Below are 27,671 nucleotides of genomic sequence, written 5' to 3'. Positions count from 1 at the left end.
AAAATCGTAATTATGCAAAGTCACTTTACCGCATAACTATATAGGATTAAATTTAAAAAAACTAAACAAAACTTCCTTGAGAATCACATTCGACATGACAGGGTTGCTTTGGCAACAACAAAGTATCGAGTGACGCCTCTTAACAAATATATACTCTTTGTCAGTAGGCCGATATAACAACAAAAATTGTTAATACATCCCAGAGCACGGGGAAAAAAAGTGTCAATAAAATATGACACTATGGCAGCATTGCCAACAAACAAGTCCAATTTTCACAGCTATTCTGCAACAGATGTCGCAGTGGTGTGAATATCAATTGGCACGAACCAGAATAGAAGTAGGATTAATGAAGACAAACAAAAAACCGCTGTGGTGGCTGAATGGCTATAGCAGCGGCGCCTAAACGTTGCCGATGAAGGAATTTAGCAGTTCCCGAAATGGATCTATACAACGAGCTTTGGCAGTTGTCTAAAATTTTTTCTTTCTTCTATTCTAATTTAAAAATTTTTTCAATTAAGAAAAAATTTATCATAACAATAATAATGATAAAAAATTATTGTTAGGCCTTGAGCTCGATTCGAACCCGCGATCTTAAAATCAGTAGGCCGATATAACAACAAAAATTGTTAATACATCCCAGAGCACGGGGAAAAAAAGTGTCAATAAAATATGACACTATGGCAGCATTGCCAACAAACAAGTCCAATTTTCACAGCTATTCTGCAACAGATGTCGCAGTGGTGTGAATATCAATTGGCACGAACCAGAATAGAAGTAGGATTAATGAAGACAAACAAAAAACCGCTGTGGTGGCTGAATGGCTATAGCAGCGGCGCCTAAACGTTGCCGATGAAGGAATTTAGCAGTTCCCGAAATGGATCTATACAACGAGCTTTGGCAGTTGTCTAAAATTTTTTCTTTCTTCTATTCTAATTTAAAAATTTTTTCAATTAAGAAAAAATTTATCATAACAATAATAATGAAAAAAAAATTATTGTTAGGCCTTGAGCTCGATTCGAACCCGCGATCTTAATTATTTATATATAATTATTTAATAATACATACATATACATATTGTAACGATTTTACTGCAATTCTCCTTATTTGCAATCTTCTGCCCACGTTCGTATCGCTAAACTGTTGAATAAATAACTCCAATATTGGATAATGGAAAAATGGCCTTTATTAAAGTACTTCACAATAACACTTATACTTTGCAACGAATAGCTTGCTTAATAACCAAACTGATTGATAGCTCAAATGAAACTGATTTCTCGCTTCTACTGTCGCGCCTTTTATAGTTTTTGATTTCTCATTGCATACTTCTAGGCTTTCCATTCCAGAACTTACTAGTTAGTTATCAGCTACAAAATCGCCAGTCACAACTACGCTTATAACTTCTCATTTGAGTAAAGCCCCCATTACTGATACTTAGCATAGACTTGACTTGACTTGGCGTAGACTTGACTTGACTTGGCGTAAACTTGGCCACTTAGCCACGATTATGCTCCACTTGGCGCATACAACCTGTTATCATAATCAGCGTTGAAATTTATTTTTAAATAAATGTCAATTTGTATGACAAAATGTCAAAATGAAATGGAAACAAACAAATGGCATCTCAAAATGTAAACGTCACTTAGAACTTACATAGAAAATCAAAATTGAACAGACTTCTAAGTCAAGTTAAGTTTTGAGTAATCAGTAACATGCAATGTTAAATTAACAGAACTGTAAGTGACAGTTCGCAAGCCAAGTCAAGTCTATGCTAAGTATCAGTAATGGAGCCTTAATACTTGCACAAGTTATTGCCCTCTCTTGTGAGCAATTCAGATAAAATATATGCATGTGTTTGTGCATTGCTTCTGCGCTGCTCGTATGCGTACATACATATGTGTAGACGCAATTATTGATTCGTTTACGTAGATACATAATGATTGATCTATGGATGTGCATGATATCACTGTCTAGCATCGGCTTAGAGATGGCAGTACCCCTTAGTGTTGCTAATATTGTAACAATATTCTTTAATTTTTTAACAAGATTTTATGTACTTATGTAGGTACTAAGTATTAAAAATTGTGCGTATTTAACTTTTTATTATCTGAACACAAAATCAATACAATGATATAATATATAATAAATTTGCGGGTTTGAATCGAGCTCAAGGCCTAACAATAATTATTTTATCATTATTATTGTTATGATACATTTTTTCTTAATTGAAAAAATTATTAAATTAGATTAAATTAGATTATTATATTAAATTTAGTTTCCTGAGACTATGTTTATGCACAGAAACTTTTTTTACAGCAACTATTAACTTAAAAAGGGGGAGAGTTTCGTGAAGAGAGGATAGACCAAGGTGGTGTCCGTAATCTGGCAGCTTGTATCTTTTTTTTTTTAACAAAATTAAATTTTTCAGGCCTAAAGTATAAATTAAACAGGAAGTTTATATAACAGAATGCGATACTCAACTGCAAAACTAAATAGGAAACAAAAGCTGCTGTATATAAATACAATCAAAGCAGAAATATATATAGGAATAGTAAGTTTCTAGAGTACACCAAATCGTTCAAAATTGCTTTGTATACTCGTACTCCGTTCGTATAAACTGCGAGGTGGCATGACAAGTGCATGACGACTGCCGCTGGGCACATAAAATATGCTACTACCCCGTTGCATTCTATCATTTAAAATGCCACTGTTCTCATTGTACGATGAGCCGTTGGTGCTCGGTAGACTATTTTTGCGTCTTGACACTATAAAAGTATCTTCAAGGCTGATAGTGTTAGCACGATTAGTACTCTAAAATGATAAAAATAAGTTTATAAATTTTTGTATTAATTTAGGAAGATTTTGAAACTTAAATACGTATTACAGATTTCCGAACAATTTGTCTCAGATAAACTCAGCGTTAGCCGGATATGGATACCAGGCAATTTTTTAATCATATATAATTCCTGGGGTCCCTAAAAATCTTATACGACTATGCCTAACTTTGAGGACTGCCTACATATCTCTCTATCTCTACCTATCTCTATTGCTACAAAATACAATAACAATACTTTTGCATACTCTTCATCCATTTGCGTAACATTACAAATCATGTTATGTGTTACGGCTACACACGACATACGAGAAGAATCTAACCACCATGGCGAAGAAGAATAAATTTACTCCAGCACATCTTTATCGTTTAACTCAAATTCTTACCTGTCCGGATTAACTCTTCATATATTTAATATATGCCTCCCATGGTAACAGTCTAGCTGAGACATGAAATAGTTAATGAATTGGCATCTCTTTAAAAATTACTTGCTCCAGCTCAGAAAATACTGTTACGTTATTTGTGCCGCTATAGCATCCAAGATGTTCAGCTACAAGGCAAGATTGAACTGGTCGGTTTGCAAGGACCTTAGATAGACTGAATGTGATCTTAGTGCTAACGGAAATTTGTTCGACGACTAAACTAAAACACTCTTTCAAGAACCGACATTTGCAGTTTAGGCTGGAAAAATTGTTTCGGCATTAGTCACCAATCCTGGCACTACGCGATTTGTGATAGCAATGCAATTATTGTCTATTTGCTCTGCCGAAAGAAAAATGTGCTTCTTAAAGCGTCTTAAGGGACCGGGACACTTATCATCATTAAATTAAAGCTGGACCCGGTTTACCCCCGAGGAAAACTCTGTTCTAATTGAAAAATATTGTTTCTAAAATTTGGTTGCCTTTGGAATAATTAGGCTGTGTACTGAACTTCACAGTTCATTGCATGCAAGAATATTGCCGCCGATATGAACCTTTTGCAGCTAAAGAAAGGTGAGACCCTGTGTTCCACGAGTTTTAAGTTCTGTCTCTACGACAGGATACCATAAAATGTCTATGAGTGTTGTTGCAATAAAAGCAGGGCCGGATTAATAAGTAGGTAGAATAGGTAGTTGCCTGGGGCCCCCAATTTTAGGAGGCCCCCGAAAAATGAAAAAGACTTCTCAAATTTTCTTACAAACATAAAATTCTAGAGTGAAAGAAAAATATAATCAGAACTGAAAATGATTATATAATTTTTTTCCCGCTTCCACCTATCGTTGGGCGTATTAAAAAATAAAATAAACAATGAGAAAACTTTGAAGACATTGTCATCTACACGCTGGAAAGCACATTCGAATGCGACGCCTCTAACACCCCTTTCATTATGGCCCACCCCTGTTGAAACAGCAAGTTTCCTTGGACTCCCGTTAGAGGATATTGATGACAATTTGTGATCGGTCGCAGCTATTAGTTGGGGCGAAGCACTGCTACAACAACAACAACAACGAATGCAGTTTACGATTCATTTGAAATCATATTAGAGGCTCTAGAAATCATTGCTGATGATGAATCACAAAATACTGATACTCGTTATGAGGCGACGGGTATCGCGTATAAAATGCCTGCTGAAAGAGCTACAACGCGACAAGAGCGACTCGAGATGTTAAGTATAGTTTCCATTGAGTCAGATTTATTGAACAAAATCGATGTTGATGATATTGTTACGAATATTAGCAAAACTAAGAAGTGCTGCCATCTCCAGGCCGATGCTAAGCAGTGACGTGAATGCACATCAATAATTCAATCATTATGTATCTACATAAACGAATCAATAATTGCGTCTACACATATGTACACATTCCGACGAGCAACATTTACATACAAGGCAGCGAGAGATGAGATGTCACACACCGATGAATTTACTTATACGCTCATGTGTGTGCGGGAGACTGTAAACTACAAACACATGCATATACCTTATCTGAGTTGTCACAAGAGAGAGCAATAATTTGTGCACGTAGTTGTGGCTGGCGATTTTGTAGCCGAAAGAACTAGTAACTTCTGGAAATCGAAGAGCCTAGAAGTATGCAGCGTAAACTATAAAAGCGATGCAGGCGAGTAAGAAGTAATTCAGTTTTAGTTTGAGTTGATCAGCAGTTACGACAAAGACGATATCTAGCGAGCAATAGCAGTATTATTTTGATTAGTGGAGTTTCATTTGAGCTATCAGTTTGGTTATTAAGCTATTCGTTGCACAGTTTGTGTGTTATTGTGAAGTACTTTAATAAAGGCCATTTTTCCATTGTTCAATATTGGAGTTATTTATTCAACAGTTTAGTGATTCGAACTTATCAGAGGATTGCAAATAAGAGGATTTGCAAGTAAATTCGTTACAATTGGTGTCAGAAGAGGAATTGTTGAATAAATTCCGAAGACTTCGAATAAACTTGGACATGTCAAAGTTAAGTGAATTGAAGATCCCGCAACTGAAGAAGGAGTTGGAGAGCCGTGGATTGAATACAAGCGGCGTTAAACTCGAACTTCAGGCACGGCTACGAGAGGCAATGGAAGCAGAAGGAATTGATGTGGAAGAGTATGTCTTTCATCTTGATGGCGAGGAGACAACAAAAATTGAAGAGAAAAACGAAACATCGCAGACGGTTACCAGTACAGACTTGAACATGATATTGGCTGCAATAGCTGCTCAAACATCGACAGTAACAGAATTGGCGTCGCAAGTAACATCACAATTGGAAGAACAGAAAACGTATATGTCATCACAGATGGAATCCCAAGAGACACGAATAACATCGAAGATGGAAGAACAGAAGACGTATATGATATCCCAACTGGAATCGCAGGAAACTCGTATAACATCACAATTGGAAGAGCAGAAGACATATATGGCATCCCAGCTGGAATCACATGAGACTCGTATTTCAGAAATGTCGACACAGATTACATCAAAGATGGAAACACAACTGAAAGAACAAGAGGCGCGTATATCATCAAAACTCGAAGGGCGTATGGACGAGAAAATAAAGCAGTTTGAAGAAAAATTCGAGGCAGAGGTGGATGCGTTGAGAGGTCGTATACAGGAATTGCAACTTAATCGGCCGGCTGCTTCAGCGAGTAATACAAAGGTAAAAACTCCATCTTTTGACGGCTCTGTTCCTTTCCAGGTCTTCAAGCTACAGTTTGAGAAGACCGCAGCAGTGAACAAGTGGAATGGGGAAGATAAAGTTGCTGCACTCTTCATGGCGTTGAAAGGGCCTGCAGCTGAGATTTTACAAACCATTCCAGAGAGTGAACGGAACTGTTATGAAGCATTGATGGGCGCTCTAGAGAGGCGATACGGAACTGAGCATAGGAGACAGATATACCAAATGGAGTTGCTGAACCGCTTCCAGAGGCCTGGTGAAACATTGCAAGAGTTTGCGTCGGATATTGAAAGGCTAGCACATTTAGCGAATGCGGACGCACCCGTGGAATACACTGAAAGGGTAAAAATCCAGAGCTTCATAAATGGCATACGAGATGTGGAAACGAAGCGGGCTACATACGCAAACCCAAAGCCAACATTCGCAGAAACGGTGTCACAAGCCCTGATTCAGGAAACAGCGTCGCTTCTGTGTAAGCCAGTTTTCAAAGCACGCCGTGTGGAAGTAGAAAGGCCAGAGTGGGTAGACGCAATATTGGAGGCGCTGAAAGGATCGCAAAAGGGGAGTGAAAAAGTTATCAAATGCTTCAAATGCGGGAAGTCCGGTCACATTGCACGTCATTGCGATCTTGGCCTTAATAGTTCCAACAATGTGAGTGGGCGTAAACGCAAAGCTGGAGGAGATGAGCAAGAGCGAGTAAGAGGTAGAGAGCTAGATCCAGCTATTGAATGCCCTGTGATATCTGTGTCGCAAATTGGTAGAAAATCGAGCAGTCTTACCGTCAGAGGGAATGTGGATGGCAACGAACGAATACTGACTGTAGATACGGGCGCATCTCATTCCTTGATCCGATCTGACTTGGTCAACAGGAGAGTAAAACCGTTACCTGGAGCAAAGTTGCGTACGGTCACTGGCGAGTATAACCAAGTTCAGGGAGAAGTGATATGTGAAGTATTGATTGGGAAGGTCATGGTTCTACACAAATTTGTTGTGGCGGAGATTGTTGATGAAGTTATATTGGGAGTGGATTTCTTGGTTGACCATGACATCAAGATCGATATGCAGAGAAGGGTGATGCGTTATGAGAACCAAGATGTGCCACTTAAATTTAGTTTGGAAAAAGGGTTCAGCAGTAATCGGGTACTGGTGGAGAAGACTCAACGAAGGCCACGAAATTCAAAGGTAAAGGTTGATGGAACAAATGGGCCAAACAAATCAAAACCGAAGGTACCTGTGAGAGAAAAACTGGCATTGAAAAGCCCTAGCGGACGTACTAAAACGAAGAAAGAATGCAAGGGTGGTTTCAAGCCAAGGCACACTACTGTTGTGAAGCGTCGGAACGATACTGATTATGCAAAGCAAATCCGTCCAGCGCAAGCTCTGCGAAGTAGTTCTTCATTGGCCGAGCAACAGAGTGCGAGGGAACGATCGAGGATAATGAGTAGTAAGATGGAACACAGGTACGACAAGGAAAATATTTCGGAAGGTTTCCGGGAGGGAAATTTGGTACTGTTATACAACCCTCACCGGCTGAAAGGTGTTCCATCCAAATTTCGGTGCAGTTGGGAAGGCCCGTACAAAGTTGTGAAGAAGATCAGTGATACCATCTACCGCATATAAACCACTGGGAAACCACGGAGTAGAAGAGTGGTACATATGGCGATGCTAGCGGCGTTTAGATTGGGAGATTTGTCTGATCGGGACGATCAGACTTAGGTGGAGGGCAGTGTTACGAATATTAGCAAAACTAAGGAGTGCTGCCATCTCCAGGCCGATGCTAAGCAGTGACGTGAATGCACATCAATAATTCAATCATTATGTATCTACATAAACGAATCAATAATTGCGTCTACACATATGTACACATTCCGACGAGCAACATTTACATACAAGGCAGCGAGAGATGAGATGTCACACACCGATGAATTTACTTATACGCTCATGTGTGTGCGGGAGACTGTAAACTACAAACACATGCATATACCTTATCTGAGTTGTCACAAGAGAGAGCAATAATTTGTGCACGTAGTTGTGGCTGGCGATTTTGTAGCCGAAAGAACTAGTAACTTCTGGAAATCGAAGAGCCTAGAAGTATGCAGCGTAAACTATAAAAGCGATGCAGGCGAGTAAGAAGTAATTCAGTTTTAGTTTGAGTTGATCAGCAGTTACGACTAAGACGATATCTAGCGAGCAATAGCAGTATTATTTTGATTAGTGGAGTTTCATTTGAGCTATCAGTTTGGTTATTAAGCTATTCGTTGCACAGTTTGTGTGTTATTGTGAAGTACTTTAATAAAGGCCATTTTTCCATTGTTCAATATTGGAGTTATTTATTCAACAGTTTAGTGATTCGAACTTATCAGAGGATTGCAAATAAGAGGATTTGCAAGTAAATTCGTTACAATATAATTGATGAATTTGCCGAAAACAAATGTAGAAAATGACATGTTTAAAATGTATATAGTAATTTTATAGTTATTATTACATTGTGACAAAAAAAATTTTATGAAAGATATAAGTCTGTATTTTTTAATCGAAAAAAGAAGGGAACAGACGTGAAAAAAGAGGCCCTCAAATTGATGGTTGCCTGGAGCCCCGCTGAGGGTTAATCCGGCTCTGAACAAAAAGTACGTACTGCGATAAAAAAAAACCAAGTGAAGACTTGAGTTCTCTTGTTTTTTTTTCAGTTAGCGCAAGAAAAATCAACTTGTTGGACTCAACCATAAACATCTAGAAGGTAACGCGCTAAAAAAGAACTGAAACTAAATGATCGTTTCTTAGAGACGGTGCTTTTTCTCTTAATTTTTTATACTTACCCAACGCTCCAAATCACAAAAATGTATTTCGTTGTCATAGTTGGCGGTGGGTAAATTATTCTCGTTGCCGCAATCACCACCGATTATGCCACAACTGCATTTATTACGCACTTCACCACTATTACCTTCAGTATTTGGACAGCCGTACGCACCAACGGCAGCGGCATGAGATTTGGACATAGTTTTGGCGACTCGCAGATGTAAGCCACGATTTGTAGAGAAGAGCACCGGTGTGATGTATTTTGTTGTTGCATTAAAGTTTGGATTTTGATAAAGACTATTAGCAGCGCCAATATTATTAGATGGTGGTAATCTTTGTTGTGCACGCTTTCGTATAGGTGATGGACTTTCAGACGATTCATCGCTGCTGTCAGTTGACCCAGAGGTACAAGGATTTCTCCAACTCCATGGCGCCATGCAACGTTTTTATATTTTGTTCTTCCCCTGCATATTACCGCTTTGGTGATATTGATTTTTTTTGTTCTAATTTTATATGCAGAAAAGTATATCTGCTTTCCGGATCTACTACGTATTTAGTCGTTTTTTGTCCTTCAACAAAGACTACTCCAATAACGTGTTTACGTATGGCTGATTTGCCAAAGACTAACAAAACAAAGCAATTCGCTGACGAACGCATATAGGCAATTCTACATAACTTTTTTCGTTCTTTTATGGAGTTCAAATAAGTGGCAAACGGTAATTCCAACACTGTTTAAATAGGATGACTTCTTTTTCTACGCACTACAAACGCAGTCGGCTCGATTATTAATATAGCCAAAATCTATTTGTAGGAACATTAGTATAATACGTATCAAAACAACAAGTCCTATTGATTTGCTTGTGTATATGCATTAGACCGTTTCAGAAAAAAAAAATGTAATACTTCATATGCACATGAAATAAAATAATCAAAAAAAAAATGTTTAAGTTAAACGGTTTTATTGAAAACAATACTAACATGAAGTAATAATAATACTAAAAGCTAGAAAATAATTATGTAGGTCCTAAGTACTAGTCATCACACTCCTCATCAATTTAGGGTGATCACACAATTAAATAAAAGCGTTTGACGCATAACCTGATTAAAGTTCACTTGGTCTTACTTAAGACTATCAATAGAAAATTGACGCGTTCAACGCTTTTATTTAATTGTCTGATCAACGCCCTAAATTGATGAGGAGTGTGATGACTAGTACCTAGGACCTACATAATTATTTTCTAGCTTTTAGTATTATTACTACTTCATGTAAGTATTGTTTTCAATAAAACCGTTTAACTTAAAATTTTTTTTTTAATTATTTTATTTTCAAGTTTTTAGTCTTTATTTAATTGCCTATTATTTCTCATTATATTTAGTTCATTTAGTGACTCATTATTACAAGGACTCTTTCCTGACAATTTGTTACAATCTAAGTCCTTAATACATAATCCTTCCAAGGACTTTACTCGACTCTGCGCCACGATGCTTGTCCCTCCTCGAACTACAAAATATTTTAATGTCACTTCTACCGGACTGTATGTAATATTTGTTCCAAATAAGAGCCAAATCGCACATCATAGGCTGCTTCTATTCATGTATGTATTATGTTTTCCAAATATGGACCAAACCGGCCCACGAATACGATATTTTTGAATATTTCGATCCTTGCGCCACCTAGCGGCGATTTTTTTCACAGGCCGCTTTCTATTCATGTATGTATATGTGTTCCAAATATGAGCCCAATCGGACCACAAATACGATATCTCGATACTTGCCCCACCTAGCGACGATTTTTCTCATACCTCGCTTTCTATTCATGTATGTATTATGAGCACCAAATATGAACCAAATCGGACCGCAAATACGATTTTTTGAAATATTTCGATCCATGCGCCACCTATCGGATTTTTTTTCTTATTAGTGCATTTAATAGTCTCATTTTGTTATTTTTTTTGTAAGTCTTCTAATAGCGAAAAGAGGGCACAATATAAAACAGAGACTATTTTATATCAAAAATGTTTTTGTGCTTCTCAAAAATGTGCTGGAAAAGTACCTACCCGCAAAGTCAGCGCGTGTTTCGTTTATACAGTTGCGATCAAAATCTTAGTAGTGCTTATGGCACATTTCATTTAAGTTTTTTTTTTATCCCAACAATTTTTCGGTATCCACTGTAAAACACATTAGACAAAGAAGATGGCTTCAGAACATGCAATCACTTGGTAAGGATTAATGACGCAACATTTTATGGTCCGACATTGTAAAGGTTTACAATATATGACGAAGGTTGTCATGTATGGTGGAAAGGGTTTACGCCAATATGTAATACGGCCATCGAATGCCGAATACCAACCGAAGTATACTAGAAAAAAAGTGACCGGTATTATTGTCTGAGCATTAGAAACTTATGTTATCGCTTTGTTTAAATTAAAACAAACCTGATATATAAAAAAAATATTTTTTTAATTTTTTAAACGATTTTAAAATTACATGAATAATTATTCAATTGTAATATGACAATATAAGAAAAAATTTGATGGTAAGAAAAAATATTACAATTAAAAATCAATGCCAACTAACTATAATTATGAAAGAATTTCAAAAGCACAGTGTTGTTGCTACAATGTCTGACGCTTCTCAAGGAGATCATGCTGTCATATGCCAGAGACCAAATGCCACTTGTTTGGACGTTCTAGCAAGACAACAACCCGAAATATACGAGCAAAGTAGCGAACATATATCTTGAGGAAAGCCAGATTAGCGCCATGGAATGACCGCCACAGTCAGCAAATATAAACCCCATTAAAAATTTGTGGGTTGGTCAAGGAGGCAATAGCTCAACGCAAGCCAACATCGAATAAGCAACCATGGGAGTCGCTTGAAGGATGCCAAAAACTTGTAGACTCAATGCCACGTCGCTGTGCTGCAATTGCTAAGAACAAGGGCCATGCAACTAAATACTAATTTAATTATTAGCCAACACTCAATGACCGTCCGAAATTCGCTGCAGTTTTTCTAAATATTTGATTGAAATTGTTATATCATTAGATTTGTTAGATATTTCGGCTATAAGAGGGGAAAATCTATTTTTTTTTTTATAGAAGCGATTACTGTTTACATATGTACACTACTAAGATTTTCACCGCAGCTGTATGTCTAATGCAATTATTCTAAGAGAATGTGTATTTCTTAAATAGGCGTATATTTTTAGTGTTTGTCATGGAACATGTATCCTAAGGTAAGCTTTATAATTATACTCAGAGTGCTTTGCACACAGAGTATATTAACTTTGATTGGATAACGGTTGGTTGTATAAAGGAATCGAGATATATATAGACGTCCATATATCAAAATCATGTGTCGAAAAAAAATTTGATTGAGTCATGTCCGTCGGTGTGTCCGTTAACACGATAACTTGAGTAAATATTGAGATATCTTCACCAAATTTTGCCTTTACTATAAAGAATGCTTTGAAGAAAAATTAACAAAATCGGTTAAGGGCCCACTTTTATATAAAAGATTTTTAAAAGGATCTTGTACGAATAAAATAAGCTATATCTTTGGAAAAAAGAGCTTTATATCAATGGTATTTCATTTCCCAAATGGATTTATAACAACAAATAGGAAAAAATTCAAATTTAAAAAAATGGGCGTGGCACGGCCCCTTTTATGACTAAGCAATTTTCTATGTTTCGGGAGCCATAATTCGAAGAAAAATTAACATGTAATGAAATTTCGTACACCCGTACATTTTCCCTATGGCAAGAAATATTTTTAGTAAAAATACAAAACAAGTCTACGACCCCTAGACTAGAATAATAAGCTATAACTTAGCAAAAAATAGTTTTAAATCAATGATATTTCACTTATCAAGTTTTATTGTAAGAGGAAATGGGGAGACATTTTTTTTTAAACGGGCGGTGCCACGTGTTATGTAGAAAAGTTATTTATCTGAAATGAAAACTACAATTGAAGCTCACACTGAGTATTTAATGTTCGGTTACACCCGAACTTAGCCTCCTTACTTGTTTTTTATTAGAACCAACAAATATTTATTTTTAATAACGTAGTTTATAAAAATTAGTCTGCCAACTTAAAAATGTTTTTAAAAAAATTGCAGATGTTTTCAAAAATATGGGAAATGATTTACAAAAATAGGCTAGATATTTACCTTTAAATAAAGTCCTCCAGCGATAGCAAATAATTTTCAGGTAGTTATTTACAGGTTACCATTGCTCAATTACCCCCTTAGAGCTTTCGCAGATCCGTTAAGTTCGTTTACGATAATGAAACACCAGCGTGGCTACAAACCATTACTGAAAGGATTCAGACTCAAATAAATGAATTAGAGACATTTGTCTATTAGGAAAATCCTATTAATTTTAAACATATTTGCCAATGATCCACGGAAGGACTTATTTACTACAACAACATATTTACTAACGCAAAATTGGCTCTAAGTTGTTATTTATGTGGTGGAGCAGCTAAAAATATGGACTGCCTTGAAATAATCGAGAAAATTTGCTTTGTTCACTCTACACGCAAAGAATCGATTTTTTGAATGCTACTTGCACTTGGGACTAGAATGGAAATTAAATGTTGGCAAGCAAGAGAAGACACGAAACCAGAAGTTGAGAAATGATTATTGACAAGCTTGGGACCGAACTAGGTATTTAAGCTGACCAGTCTAGGCCCGGATATGGTTCCACCAACACTAATAATGCAAGTAGGAAAGATCAAAAGTACATTAAAAGCGGTAAAAGTAGGGGTACCACAAGGTTCCAAACTTGCTGCAACATTATTTATGATCTATATAAATAATGTATTGAAACTCAGTCTGTACGGAATCCCATAGTTCTATGCTGATGATGGTAGTTTCCTATGTGCTACAGATACTCTGGAAGAATTAATCAGTAATATTAAAGCAGATTTGCAAGAAACCTCCTGCAAATAAATTTGACGAAAACCAATTTTATCATTTTCAACAATTTTAGAAAAATTCCTGATAGAAGTGAACTTCCTGGGATAATATACAACGGTAACTTTATTTCAAGAGTAGACAAAATAAAATACCTGGGTATTTGGTTCGACGAAAATATGAATTGGAATGAACAGATTTTCATTTATAGAAACCGTAACAATATTCCAAAGAAGCAGCTATGGCTTCTATACAATTCCTTCTTTCTCTCGAAAATAAATTATCTAAACCCAATTTGGAATAGATGTTCAGAAGAAAGATTAAGTGAATTACAAAGGCTACAAAATAAATTTTAAAAAATATCCTTGTACTTCCGTGTACAACTAGCACATCCAATCTATATGTAAACATGCTTGATATTCGAAAGTATTCAGCTCTTCAAAATATTATGGTCATATATAAGATAAAAAATAACTTAATAAAACACAATATACAATTAACAGCAGCAGAAAGCACTGATTACAACCTAAGAAACTCTCAGAACATCAGGACTCACTTTTTTCGAGCTGAAAGATGCGCTAGATCTATTAGAAGCTACGGTATAAGATTATTCAATAAATTACCGTTAGAGATAAAAAATATAAATAACATTCTACTATTTAAAAGATACGTAACAAACTTACTACTGCTAACTATAATTTTAGAATATAAACATATATATAACCACATACTTAAAATATTTATGGAACAATCGAAATTATTTTCTCCTCTAATTAGGAATATTTCCTCTTGCCACAACTGATTGATGCAAAATGAGAAAAATGTATTCGTTATCTTCTCGCACAAAATTTTATATTTTGTGAGAAAATTGATGTATGTATATACATATATTATATATCAAAGTTGTTAATAAAGGAAAAAAAATATATTGCCAGTGTTTTTTCGAAACTGAGAAAAAACTGCAGGGGTGGCTTTCCGTATTTCGATATCGATCGAGAACGAGTATAAAATAATCGTTTTCGCTTTCCGTAACACAAAATCTCCACGAGTCGTGTCGAACGTTCGATACAAACTGTTCGATACCAAATTAGGTGTCGAATTGCCTTTTTGAAAGTTATAATTTATGCTTTGGTGATTATCTAGAGAATGATTTTTTCTTCTGAGATTAAGAAACAAACGATATTTATAAAAGAAAATATTTTGGTGGCTCCAAAAAGTTTTCTAAACACCCTTTAAAATCTACAAACGAAAGAGATCATACAAAGATACGGGAACTAAAATGGGATCATCGAGCGTTCGATATTGACTTGACGTATCGAACCAACGGGTGTCGACTATCGAATTACGGAAAGCCACCCCTGATATTACAGAAGTTGACAAAGAAATAATTGACAGATTTCCTACTATTCTGCAATTAAGCCGAACAGACTACCTGATTCCATATCTGCGCTTCGAGGGAGACCTTCAAGCCACAATAATAGTGGATGGTTGGCGCAAGGGTGCCTAAATGGCGGACGAGGCGATACATGTGTACACAGATGGGGCCAACGTAGTGGAAGGAGTAAAGTCTGCGGTATACTGTGCTGATCCGAAAAAAAAACAGATCCTACAAGTTGCCAGATCACTGTAACGTTTTCCAAGAATCGGGACAAGGAGAAGCATGCATATATTTTGGGTCCCAGGGCATATGTGAATAGATGAGAATCAAAAAGCAGATGAACTAGCTAAAAAGGGCACATCCCTTGCAGCTTGCTCCGTAGAGCTCCCAATTAGATTGGGTGAGATTAAGAGAAGGCGAAAGGTGCACATGATAGACCAAGCGGGAAAGGCATGGGTTCAAGCGCGGGGCTGTAAAGTGTTGAAGATTATGTGTAGGTCTTACAACCTTACACTAACAAAGTTGCTGCTATAATTAAAAAGAGAGGACTGAAAACTCATTACAGATATTCTGACTAGATATTCGGACTGGACCTTCTAGTGTCACATGCCTCTAAATTAGGCGTGATTGCAGACGTAGGAAGTGCGGGTTGGAGGAGGAAACGACCGAGCACGTTTTGTGCTCGTGCCCTGTGCTTGTCAGGCTAAGACTCCAGCTATTACGATTGATACAGATGTCAGATCTAGAAGCAGCAAGTGGCTTAAGTCCTAGAAAGCATCTAGTATTTGCCAAGAGGACAAAGTTATTTCCGTTTGGTCGTTAAAATAAACTTCTGGTAACACTACGGACTCATTCAGTCTATGTGAGGTCCTCATGGGCCGGCCAGTTCAATCTAATCTAATCTACCCTGCAATTAAGCCAAAAAATTTAACACTTATGAGATCAATGTTGCTGTAAAATGTTGTTATTGAACACGTGGCAAGGTTAAACTCTTGTTGTTGTTGTTGTATTAAAGACTTAAACTGTAATTTAAGCTCGGACTGAAAAACCCGGCCTTACATTACGAAATGAAATATAATATTAATAAAATTTTCAGCTGATAACAATTCCAATTTAAATTTTTGTTGTTGCAAATTTTCGCTATAACAATAAATTTTATGTCATAGTGAATGAGAAAAGCTCGGCCAGCATACCAATACTATGGATCCCACATCCGATTTTGGAGGGGCCCGGGGTAATTTTTTAGGTTTTCGTCAATTTCTTTTGAACGACTCAAAATTTTCCGCCTTCGGGACTATTAATACTGTGGTCAAAAAGCGTCGTTTGACACTCCTCTCGATATTTTTAACGCATATTAGCAGTCGACCCCTGCTGTAAATTATTACAATAAATATTTATCAAACACCTTATATAAAAATTAAAATTTTTTGGGTTTTTTATAACATATCAATACATATAATTTCGGTGTTGCATCCGAAGCCTCCGTGTCTCCAAACAAAATTTGACAGGGGATGACAGAAAAATTAACTTAGTCTCTATCATCAAAATGGCGGGTTCGAATCGAGCTCAAGGCCTAACAATAATTTTTTATCATTATTATTGTTATGATAAATTTTTTCTTAATTGAAAAAATTTTTAAATTAGAATAGAAGAAAGAAAAAATTTTAGACAACTGCCAAAGCTCGTTGTATAGATCCATTTCGGGAACTGCTGAATTCCTTCATCGGCAACGTTTAGGCGCCGCTGCTATAACCATTCAGCCATCACAGCGGTTTTTTTGTTTGTCTTCATTCATCCTACTTCTATTCTGTTTCGTGATTCGAACCCGCGATCTTAAAATCAGTAGGCCGATATAACAACAAAAATTGTTAATACATCCCAGAGCACGGGGAAAAAAGTGTCAATAAAATATGACACTATGGCAGCATTGCCAACAAACAAGTCCAATTTTCACAGCCATTCTGCAACAGATGTCGCAGTGTTGTGAATATCAATTGGCACGAAACAGAATAGAAGTAGGATGAATGAAGACAAACAAAAAACCGCTGTGATGGCTGAATGGTTATAGCAGCGGCGCCTAAACGTTGCCGATGAAGGAATTCAGCAGTTCCCGAAATGGATCTATACAACGAGCTTTGGCAGTTGTCTAAAATTTTTTCTTTCTTCTATTCTAATTTAAAAATTTTTTCAATTAAGAAAAAATTTATTATAACAATAATAATGATAAAAATTATTGTTAGGCCTTGAGCTCGATTCGAACCCGCGATCTTAAAATCAGTAGGCCGATATAACAACAAAAATTGTTATTATCAAAATGTTTTCTCTGATATTCGGCGATTTTACAACGTGAAGATTTGTCGTCCCCCGGAAACTTGTTTTCTTGAATAATCAAAATACCTGCGTCGTTCATGCAACGGGTGATCCAAAGCAATGATAATCGGTTATTTCCAGTGCACCAAATAAAAAAAGTTCTCTTATGACTTAGCTACTCACTAGTTCAGCTATATTCATTTGAATACGAAACGCAGAGAAGTTAACAGCAATGTGGAAAAAAAATTAATTAGGTGTAAAATTATAGTATCCGTGTTCGCATTTTTGGTTTATAACATACATTATAGTAAATTCAGGGTGCTATTAAACTCTGATAGTTTCGTTACTTATATTCCACCCAAACGAAACTTAGAGCACGTTTTAGAAAAAACAAATTTTTTTCAAAAACGGTCTAATGTAAATAATCCCTGCAAAAATCGTGTGACCAAAAACGCACACAGCCACACGAATTTTTGACAGGGGTGACGATTTGGAATGAAAAATTCCCCAAATGAAATAGCATGTTGACAAATTTAGCTTTCCCACAAGGTATCGTGCTCTCTCGCACCTATTATTTTTATAGGGATAGCAAAATACGTCATTTTTGCGTGCAAAAAAATCCGCCATTTCTAATTCAGCAGAGACAGCAAAACATTTCGTGGTGGAAAATTTTTTCAATTTTCAGAGTTTTAAGTGTAATATCTCCGGAAAGATTTAAACTTAAGAGGGAGTTCTCCAGATCACAAATATATATATTTTAAAGTGCGAAAACTTATAACTTAAAAGTTATTTGGTGTTAAAGTTTGCAAATTTCTATACAAATTTTATATGTGTATACGTATATATATGTGGCAGAGCACAGCTTTGTAATGTCAATAAAATATATATATATATATATATGTGAATGTTGCTACAAAAGTGCGATTGATTTAATAAAAACATTTATAATAAATAAAAACAATGCAAAAATGAAATGTGAAATATACAAAAATGCAATTTAAGTTTATCGTTGCTAATTTATATAGATATGTATGTGGATTAAGGTTTTGAAAGATGTGTAAATTGTAATTTAAAGTGCTATAGAAATTTGTTAAATTTGCAAACTTTAACAACAAATAACTTTTAAATTATAAGTTTGTGCACTTTAAAATATATATATTTGTGATCGGGAGAACTCCCTCTTTCATTTGATACCAAGTTTTACCCCGAACTCGGGGGGTGCTATTCTAAAATTTTCCCAGTCTTTAATATACAATGATTTTTGCTGTTTATTTCGACAAAAACTTTTGATTTGATTTTTGTGCTCATGGAAAGAATTCACAATTATATAGCACCATGCCGCGAATTATGATAAAAGGTGGTGTGTGGAGAAACACTGAGGTAAGCATTTGACGCGACTGGTTACTCTTGGCCGTTTATTAACTAAATTGAAAACTTTCAGGATGAAATCCTCAAAGCAGCTGTAATGAAATATGGCAAAAACCAGCGGTCACGTATTGCATCACTGCTGCACCGCAAATCTGCCAAGCAATGTAAGGCACGCTGGTACGAATGGCTTGATAATGGTCACGGGAGGAGGATGAAAAGGTTTTTATTTTGACAAATTAATGCCAACACAATGGCGTACAATTGCGCCGATTATTTCAGAGGGTTAACTGGCACCAATTGTTCACACCAAATTGTTAGGTACAGGATTCGCCACGGGTAGGTGAGGTTGGCAATCACAACCCCTTGAATCATTTTGGTCGGCAGGTATGCCGCGGATATATTCTTGGCACTTGTTATTGATGGCTTTTATGATGCCACCAACACAACCTGGACCGACGCCAATGCTCAGTCAACCACCCAAGCCGGGTCAACCCCCAATACCCGGACACGTCCGGACACCCTAGTTATAATATATGCTAATACAACTAATAATTTACAAATTTGCTGATGATTATTTTTGTGTTATTTTCTTTAGCAACCACCTGCACCTGTTACTGGTAAATATCAACAGCCGCAACAGTATGATCAAGCCCAACGCCGTTTAGATCCCGATCAGATACCAAATCCGATGAGCGTTATCATTGAAAATCAAAAAAACGCTGGTGGTGCTTTTATTACTAATGAACAGGGTTTATTACCACCATTGGTGACCACAAAATATGTGGTAGAAGATCAGGGTAACTCCTCGCCACGTTACGTTAGGTATCGATAATCGAAATTAATGTTTTGTTTGGCAATTACATTGATCTTTCTTCTTTGCAGGTCGTCTTTGTATTGCATACCTGCAACAGCTGATTTATTAAAAACAACAGCTTTGTCCAGTACACTTGCCGTCTCACCAATGGCACGCACGGTTGAGGGTGAATATGAGCCACCCATTGTAAATTTTGGTGAATTGGGTGCAATTAGATGTAATCGTTGCAAGGCTCATATGCAACTTGTAGATGCTGGTCGTCGTTTCCAATGTCTAATGTGTAAAGTAACAACAGATGGTAAAAAAAAATCTTTCACTTTTACTTGTGTTCATTGATCAATATTTTTTCTCAACAGTGCCAACTGCATATTTCCAACATTTGGGCCACACCGGACAGCGTGTCGATAAATATGAACGTCCTGAACTTGTATTGGGTACATGAGTATTTGTGTAAAAAATGTTTGGGTACCGATAGCTCTCAAGGTAAACCTCAAGTCATATCCAACATCAATGCCTCGCATTCAATTGTGGACGCTGTACGCACTACATTGGGTTCACGTAGTATGGACAAGCATATTGTTGATTCCAGTGGTAAGGCCACAATTTCAAATGATGGGGCAACAATTATGAAACTATTAATTAAAAATCTAATCGACATCGCCAAATCTCAAGATGCTGAGGTAAGTTTTTTGTTATATTAGAATGTGTAGAATAAAAATGTTTCTCTTATCAGGTCGGCGATGGCACCACTTCAGTAGTACTTTAAACAGGTAAAATCTTAAAACAAGTTAAACCATATGTTGAGGAAGGCGTGCATGCACGTATCATCATTAAAGCTATACGTAAAGCATTACAATTATGCATGATAAAATATGACATGGCTGTACATGTCGAAGCGCCAATCAAAGGAAAAACAAAGTGCTTTATTGGAAAAATGCTCTGCCACAGCAATGTCCAAGAGTATCAGAAAACTGTTGATGCTGAATGGCGTCTCCTGTACAATAAACTAGCTAAGTAAGGCGCCAATGTTGTGTTTTCTAAACTACCAATTGATGTTGCTACACAGTATTTTGCAGATTGTGATATGTTCTGTGCTGTTCATGTACCAGAAGAAGATTGGAAACGAAGAATGAAAGCTTGTGGGGGTGCTGTTATGACTACAGCTAATGATATTATATCAAGTGTTTTGGGTCAATGTGATTACTTTGAAGAACGTCAGGTTGGTGGTGAGCGTTTCAAAATTTTCCAAGATTTGATAGTGGGTTTGACATTAATTTCATTTTTATAGTTTATAATTATTTAAAGGTTGCGTTAATGTTAGAACATGTACATTGATTTTACGTGGCGGTGCTGAAAAATTTTTGGAAGAAACTGAGCTTCGTTACATGATGCTATAATGATTGTGCGGCGTACAATTAAACATGATTCTGTTGTTGCTGGTAAGTCAAAATACAAATTGAAAAAAATTTCTAATCTTAAATTGTTAAGTAATATTATGAAAAGATTGTGTCCAACTCCGGAAGAAAAAACTATAAAATTTGTGTCAGTGAAATGATAATTATTGCTTTTGGTTGTAGTTTTGAGGCATCGTCTTCGAGTGCCTTCTGGTCGTATATGCCGTTTCTTTTGCCAACTACCTGTAAGGCGTTAAACTTATCAGTAACGTCGCCGTGGCCTCGTTCAGTGTAATGTGTAATGGCGACCCCAAGTTCCTCGTGTAAATAGGGGGTGGGGCGGGATGGCTTAGGTGGTTTAAAGTGATGATATTAATCGTTCCCGAGATGGTTGTTGTTGTAGCAGTGCGTCGCCCCACCTAATAGGTGCGACCGATCACAAATTGTCATCGATATCCTCTAACGGGAGTCCAAACTTGCTGTTTCAACAGGGGTGGACTATAATGAAAGGGGTGTTAGAGGCGTTGGTTCCACATTACAATTAAAGAGATGGTTGGTGTCATGTGGGGACACATTGCAAGCGGGGCATACATTTTGTATGTCGGGGTTGATTCTGGATAGGTAAGAGTTTAACCTGTTACAGTATCCAGAACGAAGTTGAGCTAGAGTGATTCGCTTTTCCCTGGGGAGTATGCGGTCCTCTTCCGCAAGTTTTGGGTACTGTTCTTTGAGTACTTCACCGGGCAATTCCTAGCATAAAGGTACGACGCCTGTTTGTGGAGTTCACTGAGGACCTGCTTGTGTTTTTTTGCTTCATACGGCTGAGTTCTCAGGTGTCGTATTTCCTCATAATGCTTACGGAGATTACTCTTTAAGGTCCTAAGTGGTGTTGGATCAACAATCAGATGTCTGTTGGGATGCCCAGGTTTCTGGGTATTCTACAGAAACTATTTGGTTAGCATTTCATTTCTTTACCTTATTGGTAGTTTTCTCGCTTGATTGTGCAGGTGGTGTTCCGAGGACATAAGAAGGCAGCCCGTAGCGGTTTTGGGGGCAGCATTTTGGCAGGCCTGTATTTTCTTCCAGTGAGTAACCTTTAGGCTTGGCGACCATATCGGAGACGCGTACCATGCAAACGTCTATTTATATTTACCCCAAGTACTGCCGATTTATCGAATTATATTAAATATTTGTTACAGCTCTGGGTAATGTCATATGGTCGACATTTGGCGCGGCCATGTTTTAAATAAGGTCACCAATGATTTGCTTGGTGACAATATCAGGTTTCGCGAGGCGACAAAACTGGAGAGATTGCGGAGATAGCTGTTTTTTTTTTATTACAAAGCTCATCGATGTAGGAAACAATAGCATAGGCGTAGAAGCAATAGTGACTACTTGTGGTAAAGGTAGCTATTGATATGTGGAAGTTAACAGAAGTTTGAATATGAGTTTTTTTAAGTTGCAAAAAAAGCGTTGAGGATTTTTATTATCTTACCAGGTACCTTCGTACATGTTTCTAAGAATGAAGAATAAAACCTATTCAAACTCAATTTTGACCAGGACAAAGCCGCTGAGACTTCGCTATACTTTAACATACAATACGTTACCCCATTTTAGCACAACTATCATTTTTTGATTTTATTAAATTTTATAAAATGTTTCTTCCTCTACAGTTCCATTTCGGTATTGGATGGTAAATATGTGGAAGAAATCTATGCGCGTAAATCGCAACATATTATCTTGGTGGAGCGTTTCTTCAATAGCTCTCTAGTGGTGATAGTGACAGCAGAGAAACCCAACTGTTTACAAATGTTACACTTCAAAAAGAATCAAAATATCTGCCATTGCGTCTACGGCTCAAATACCCACAGTATATGAATGAATCAAACGCACTTAATTGTCTGCCTAACGGATAGTATACATATTCATCAAATCGAAAATATTGCACCAAACGAACTGGGTCTGAATACTGAAACAGTACACATATTCAAAATCGATGAGAAGGCTGTGATGATGGTATAGGGTGAGTTGTTGAATAACATACGAAAACCACTTTAACCCATCTATCCATCCATTCTTGATCTGAAAAAAAAGTAAACCTAATCTGAATTTCTACTAAGCTTTAAGTTGTAGATTATTCAAATAGTTGGAGTTTTTTCTAAAGCTTAAAATTATTTTCTGTTCGCTTGGAAAAGATTTCAATTGGAAAACGAAAACCAGTTAAGCGAGTTTATTATTAAAATACTTACTTTTCTTTATATGAACTGTATTAATTTAAGTTACAATTTCATGTACATATATAATAAAGTATGTCGTGGAACGATTGCTGTTGGAATTAGATTTGAAACCAATCAATACTTCTGCTAAGGGTAGCAGATATATTGCTGGAATGATTAGATTTAGAACAATAATAAGTCTGACTCAATTACTAGTCGTACATTTTTAAGTTCGCCAATTACGACAGCAATCTGATTCCACGACACCTTTGAATATTCTTGATCTGAAAAAAAAGTAAACCTAATCTGAATTTCTACTAAGCTTTAAGTTGTAGATTATTCAAATAATTGTAGTTTTTCTAAAGCTTAAAATTATTTTCTGTTCGCTTGGAAAAGATTTCAATTGGAAAACAAAAACCAATAATGCGAGTTTATTTGTTATTAAAATAATTACTTTTCTTTATATCAACTTATTAATTTAACTTACAATTTCATGTAAATATATAATAAGGTATGTCGTGATCCGATTTCTGTTGGAATTAGACTTGAAACCAATCAATACTCCTGCTAAGGGTTGCAGAATTATTGCTTGAATGATTAGATTTAGAACAATAATAAGTCTGACTCAATCACTAGTCCTACATTTTTAGGTTCATACTTTACTTTATTACTTTCAAATTCAATTACGACAGCAATCGGATTCCACGACACCTTTGAATATTCTTGATCTGAAAAAAGAGTAAACCTAATCTGAATTTCTACTGAGCTTTAAGTTGTAGATTATTGAAATTATTGGACTTTTTTTCTAAAGCTTAAAATTATTTTCTGCTCGCTTAGAAAAGATTTCAATTGGAAAACAAAAACCAATTAAGCGAGTTTATTTATTATTAAAGTACTTACTTCTTTTTTGTATGAACTGTATTAATATAAGTTCCAATTTCATGTAAATATAATAAAAATAATAAATATTGAAAATTCAATTTTTTTGGTTCATATTTTATTCATATGGCTGCTCCAGGTAAAGTAAATCTGCAGGTAAAATTCACGTTATATGGCGGTTATATAAATGGTAAAACCGCAGTAAAATTGATTGTCAAATGGCTCGAAAACGTAGAGTTAAATGACGGAAAAATGACCGCCATTTGACGAGCATTGTGACGTGTGTGAGCAGCACAGTGCTATGCTCACATCCTATAAGTGGGAGCGGAATGCACGATCACATTAATAGGAACGAAACGGAAAATTTGGTCACAAAACCTAATCACGCCATGCAAAAATGACTATGAATATAACCGCTGCAGAAAGTCACAATGACCGTAAAATGACTAGTAAAATGACGTGGAGCGTTTTTGCAGGGATTATACGTATGTACATACATAGATTAGGGTGGGGGAGTTTTAGGCGTTTGCTTGTTTGGCTTGGTTACACTTAAATTTTATTTCCACTGTTGTTGCTAACATTCGTACTTAATCATTAGCTGTGTTTTTTTATACTCAGCTGAGCAGAGCTCACAGAGTATATTAATTTTGTTCGCATAACGGTACCCCGTAAAGGCATAAACTAATCGAGATAGATATAGACTTCTATATATCAAAGTGCTCTGGGCGAAAAAAGAAATTGATTTAGCCATGTCCGTTTGGCGGAAGTTAAATTTTGAGGAGTCTTAATGAAATTTGGTTTGTAAGTTCCTGGGCACTCATCTCAGATCGCTATTTAAAATGAACGAAATTGGACCATAAACGCCCTCTTTTTCGATATCGAAACCTTCGAAAACCCGAAAAAGTGCCTTGGCTTAACCTTATGACGGAGAATAAAAAATTAGTAAAATTTTGGGCAATGGGCGTGGCACCGCCCACTTTTAAAAGAAGGTAATTTAAAAGTTTGGCAAACTTTAGTCGTTGAAGATATTATGATGAAATTTGGCAGGAACGTTACTCCTATTACTATATGTGTTTTGAATAAAAATTAGCAAAATCCGATAACGAACATGCACACTTTTTAAAAAAAAATTTTTTAAGACAAAATATTTAATATCTTTACAATATAAAAGTAAATTATGTCAACATTCAACTCCAGTAATATGGTGCAACAAAATACAAAAATAAAAGAAATTTTGAAAATGGGCGTGGCTCCGCCCTTTTTCATTTTTTTTTGTCTAGAATACTTTTAATGCCATAAGTCGAACAAAAATTTACCAATCCTTGTGAAATTTGGTAAGGGATAGCTTCTATGACAATAACTGTTTTCTGTGAAAATGGTTGAAGCCACGCCCAGTCTTTATACACTGTCGACCGTATGTCCTTCCGCTGGGCCGTTAACACAACTTGAGCAAAAATCGTTATATCTTTACTAAACGTAGTTAACGTACTTAGCTGAACTCATTAAAAATGGGCGAAATCCGACTATGACCACGCCCACTTTTTCAATATCGAAAAATGAAAAAAAATGCCATAATTCTATACCAAATATGAAAAAATTGATGAAACATGGTGATTGCATCGGTTTTTTGTCGCAAAATATAACTTTAGAAAAAAATGGGTGTGACACCTACCATATTAAGTAGAAGATCAAAAGCAGGGCAAAATCAAAAGCCCTTGGAATCATGGCAGATTCCTGTTCGTGGTATTACATAAATAAATTAGAGCTACCTGACAGATGATGTTCTTGGTCACCCTGGTCCACATTTTGGTCGATATGTCGAAACGCCTTCACATATACAACTAAGGGTCACTCCCTTTTAAAACCCACTTTAATACCTTTAATTTGATACCCATATCGTACAAACACATTCCAGGGTTACCCTAAATTCATTTTCCTACATGGTGATTTTCCCTTATTTGACAAAGGATGAAGGAAACTCGATCCAAAAAACGTCACCCTTGGTCTACAATTAGGTCGATATTTCCCAAACGTGTGTGATATGGAATTAAAAACCACTTATAAACCATCTACGAAACCCTCCGAAACCGACGCAGCTATAATTATACTCAGATGAGCAGAGCTCTCAGCTGAGTGTGTAATGTTCGGTTACACCGGAACTTAGCCTTCCTTACTTGTTTACAGCTATAAACGTTTACGCTTAAACTTTATATGGACTGCTAAGGGTCAAACTTTATCTACTCTTCTGAAATTGCTGCGCTTAAAATTAGTACTACCAATGACATCTACAAATGGGTGTGTCCGCTATTCATCGCAATCGATTCAGCTATGTTATACACAGAAATACAACACAGGTTTGTGTCTGCGCTTTTCAGTACACCATGTTCTGTAGCTAGTTGCCGCTAGATGGATCCCCTAAGCAGCATTATGTATGTATGTATGTATGTATTTAGAGGTGTGGAGAAAGTGTAGCCTTGCCCCTCCTATGGAAATGTTTACCTTGTTTTCCAAAAAAACATTCACTAAATCTGTTCATTACTGATAAAAAATGTAGATAGAACAAACGAACAGTCAACGCCGGCCTAGGTATTTCAACTAAACTGAAAGCTCAGCCGATCAAATTCGAAGAGACGTCGCGATAGGTGTGTCTTTTTGGCAGCCCGAAAAATTTTCCAGAGCGTAGGCATAACGTTTTAAAGAGATTGTCACAAGGATAAAAAGAAACAGCTGGTGGTATAATGCTAAGTGAAGCGCAGTGTATTTTGCAGGGGGTGAGATATAGACTTTCGTTTCCCTCCAAGGTTTCCGGATTCCACGTTGTTGTTGTTTTATTAACGACAAAGACACTTCCCGAAGGGTTTGGGAGTGTTATCAATGTTGATGGTTTTTTTCCGGATATAGATTCGGTACGTTCTGGTAACAAAGCACCATTAAGGTACTAGCCCGACCATCTGGGGAACGATTAATATGACCACATTAAACCTTCTAAAACATCCCGCCTCCCACCCCCTAGTTCCAGGAGGAATTTGGGGTCGCCAGAGCCTCGCCTGCTAAATATGTGTATGATACATTCATATTTATAACAGTATTACCCTCGCGTAGGTGAGGTTGACAATTGGGAGCGGAAGCTTTGAAGTTTTGCATTGCGCTTATCAACCCCTTGAACCCACGTCGCCGAGGCTTTCTGTTCTGTATTATCGTACCTCATAAGAGCTCAAACGCTGAAGAAGAGAAGACAAAATATACTCATTGGACACCTATTCAAGTAAAAAAAAACATATCAAATAAGAAATTAGAGACTCGAGATTTTAAAAATTTGGAGGTAAAACAAAAAAATTTAGTTCCAAAACTAGTTCCCGACCGTTTTTTCCACTCCAACAGGCATTCATCGTCCCTGCTCCTTATCACTATATCGGCCGATATATAAGATTTGGCCAATGCGATGGCGTGAACAACACTCGCGACATGGGGATGACCGATGGGACAGTACAAGTATAGGATTTGGAAGCCCACCTGCAGTTTCTCTGCAACAATGAGTTAGCTATGATCAATCCTTTAATCGGTCGCAATGTGGCAGCCTATTCAGCGAAATAAAATTATACAAAAGAAAAGCTGGGGTGCACAACTCT

The 27,671-nt window shown here is 36.6% G+C and overlaps 2 protein-coding genes across 12 annotated transcripts; one reads left to right on the top strand and one right to left on the bottom strand.

Annotated features, from left to right (window-relative positions):
* Positions 1–1,113: 1,113 nt before the first annotated feature.
* LOC137239151 (uncharacterized) lies at positions 1,114–9,568 on the bottom strand. The gene is made up of 2 exons (XM_067764178.1): positions 8,789–9,568; positions 1,114–2,808 (listed from the first exon to the last, which is right to left on the bottom strand). The coding sequence occupies exons 1-2, from the start codon at positions 9,203–9,205 to the stop codon at positions 2,557–2,559; spliced, it is 669 nt and encodes a 222-aa protein (XP_067620279.1). The 5' UTR covers positions 9,206–9,568; the 3' UTR covers positions 1,114–2,556.
* Positions 9,569–17,947: 8,379 nt separating this feature from the next.
* On the top strand, positions 17,948–24,143 carry LOC137252954 (protein transport protein Sec24C-like). 11 transcript variants are annotated; one of them, XM_067789133.1, is made up of 9 exons: positions 17,948–18,066; positions 18,613–18,751; positions 18,813–18,903; positions 19,335–19,561; positions 19,622–19,851; positions 19,910–20,233; positions 20,287–20,779; positions 20,842–20,992; positions 22,621–24,143. In XM_067789133.1, the coding sequence occupies exons 3-6, from the start codon at positions 18,844–18,846 to the stop codon at positions 19,993–19,995; spliced, it is 603 nt and encodes a 200-aa protein (XP_067645234.1). In that variant the 5' UTR covers positions 17,948–18,066; positions 18,613–18,751; positions 18,813–18,843; the 3' UTR covers positions 19,996–20,233; positions 20,287–20,779; positions 20,842–20,992; positions 22,621–24,143. The 11 variants fall into 11 exon arrangements, with proteins under 11 accessions (XP_067645234.1, XP_067645277.1, XP_067645259.1 ...); XM_067789176.1 differs by having other exon boundaries at positions 17,980–18,066; positions 18,703–18,751; XM_067789158.1 differs by having other exon boundaries at positions 17,984–18,066; positions 18,686–18,751.
* Positions 24,144–27,671: the final 3,528 nt, after the last annotated feature.

This window comes from Eurosta solidaginis, chromosome 1 (assembly GCF_040869045.1).
Source record: "Eurosta solidaginis isolate ZX-2024a chromosome 1, ASM4086904v1, whole genome shotgun sequence".
NCBI classification, from domain to species: domain Eukaryota; kingdom Metazoa; phylum Arthropoda; class Insecta; order Diptera; family Tephritidae; genus Eurosta; species Eurosta solidaginis.
Note: the sequence above shows the minus strand (reverse complement) of the source record. Positions and strands in the feature narration are given on the sequence as shown.

Coding starts and splice junctions, on each gene's coding strand:
- LOC137239151 (XM_067764178.1), bottom strand. CDS start 9,205: ATGGCGCCATGGAGTTGGAGAAATCCTTGTACCTCTGGGTCAACTGAC. Junction 2,809..8,788: donor TTTGTGATTTGGAGCGTTGG/GTAAGTATAAAA, acceptor TTATCATTTTAG/AGTACTAATCGTGCTAACAC.
- LOC137252954 (XM_067789133.1), top strand. CDS start 18,844: ATGGCAAAAACCAGCGGTCACGTATTGCATCACTGCTGCACCGCAAAT. Junction 19,562..19,621: donor TCCTCGCCACGTTACGTTAG/GTATCGATAATC, acceptor TCTTCTTTGCAG/GTCGTCTTTGTATTGCATAC. Junction 19,852..19,909: donor GTGTAAAGTAACAACAGATG/GTAAAAAAAAAT, acceptor TTTTCTCAACAG/TGCCAACTGCATATTTCCAA.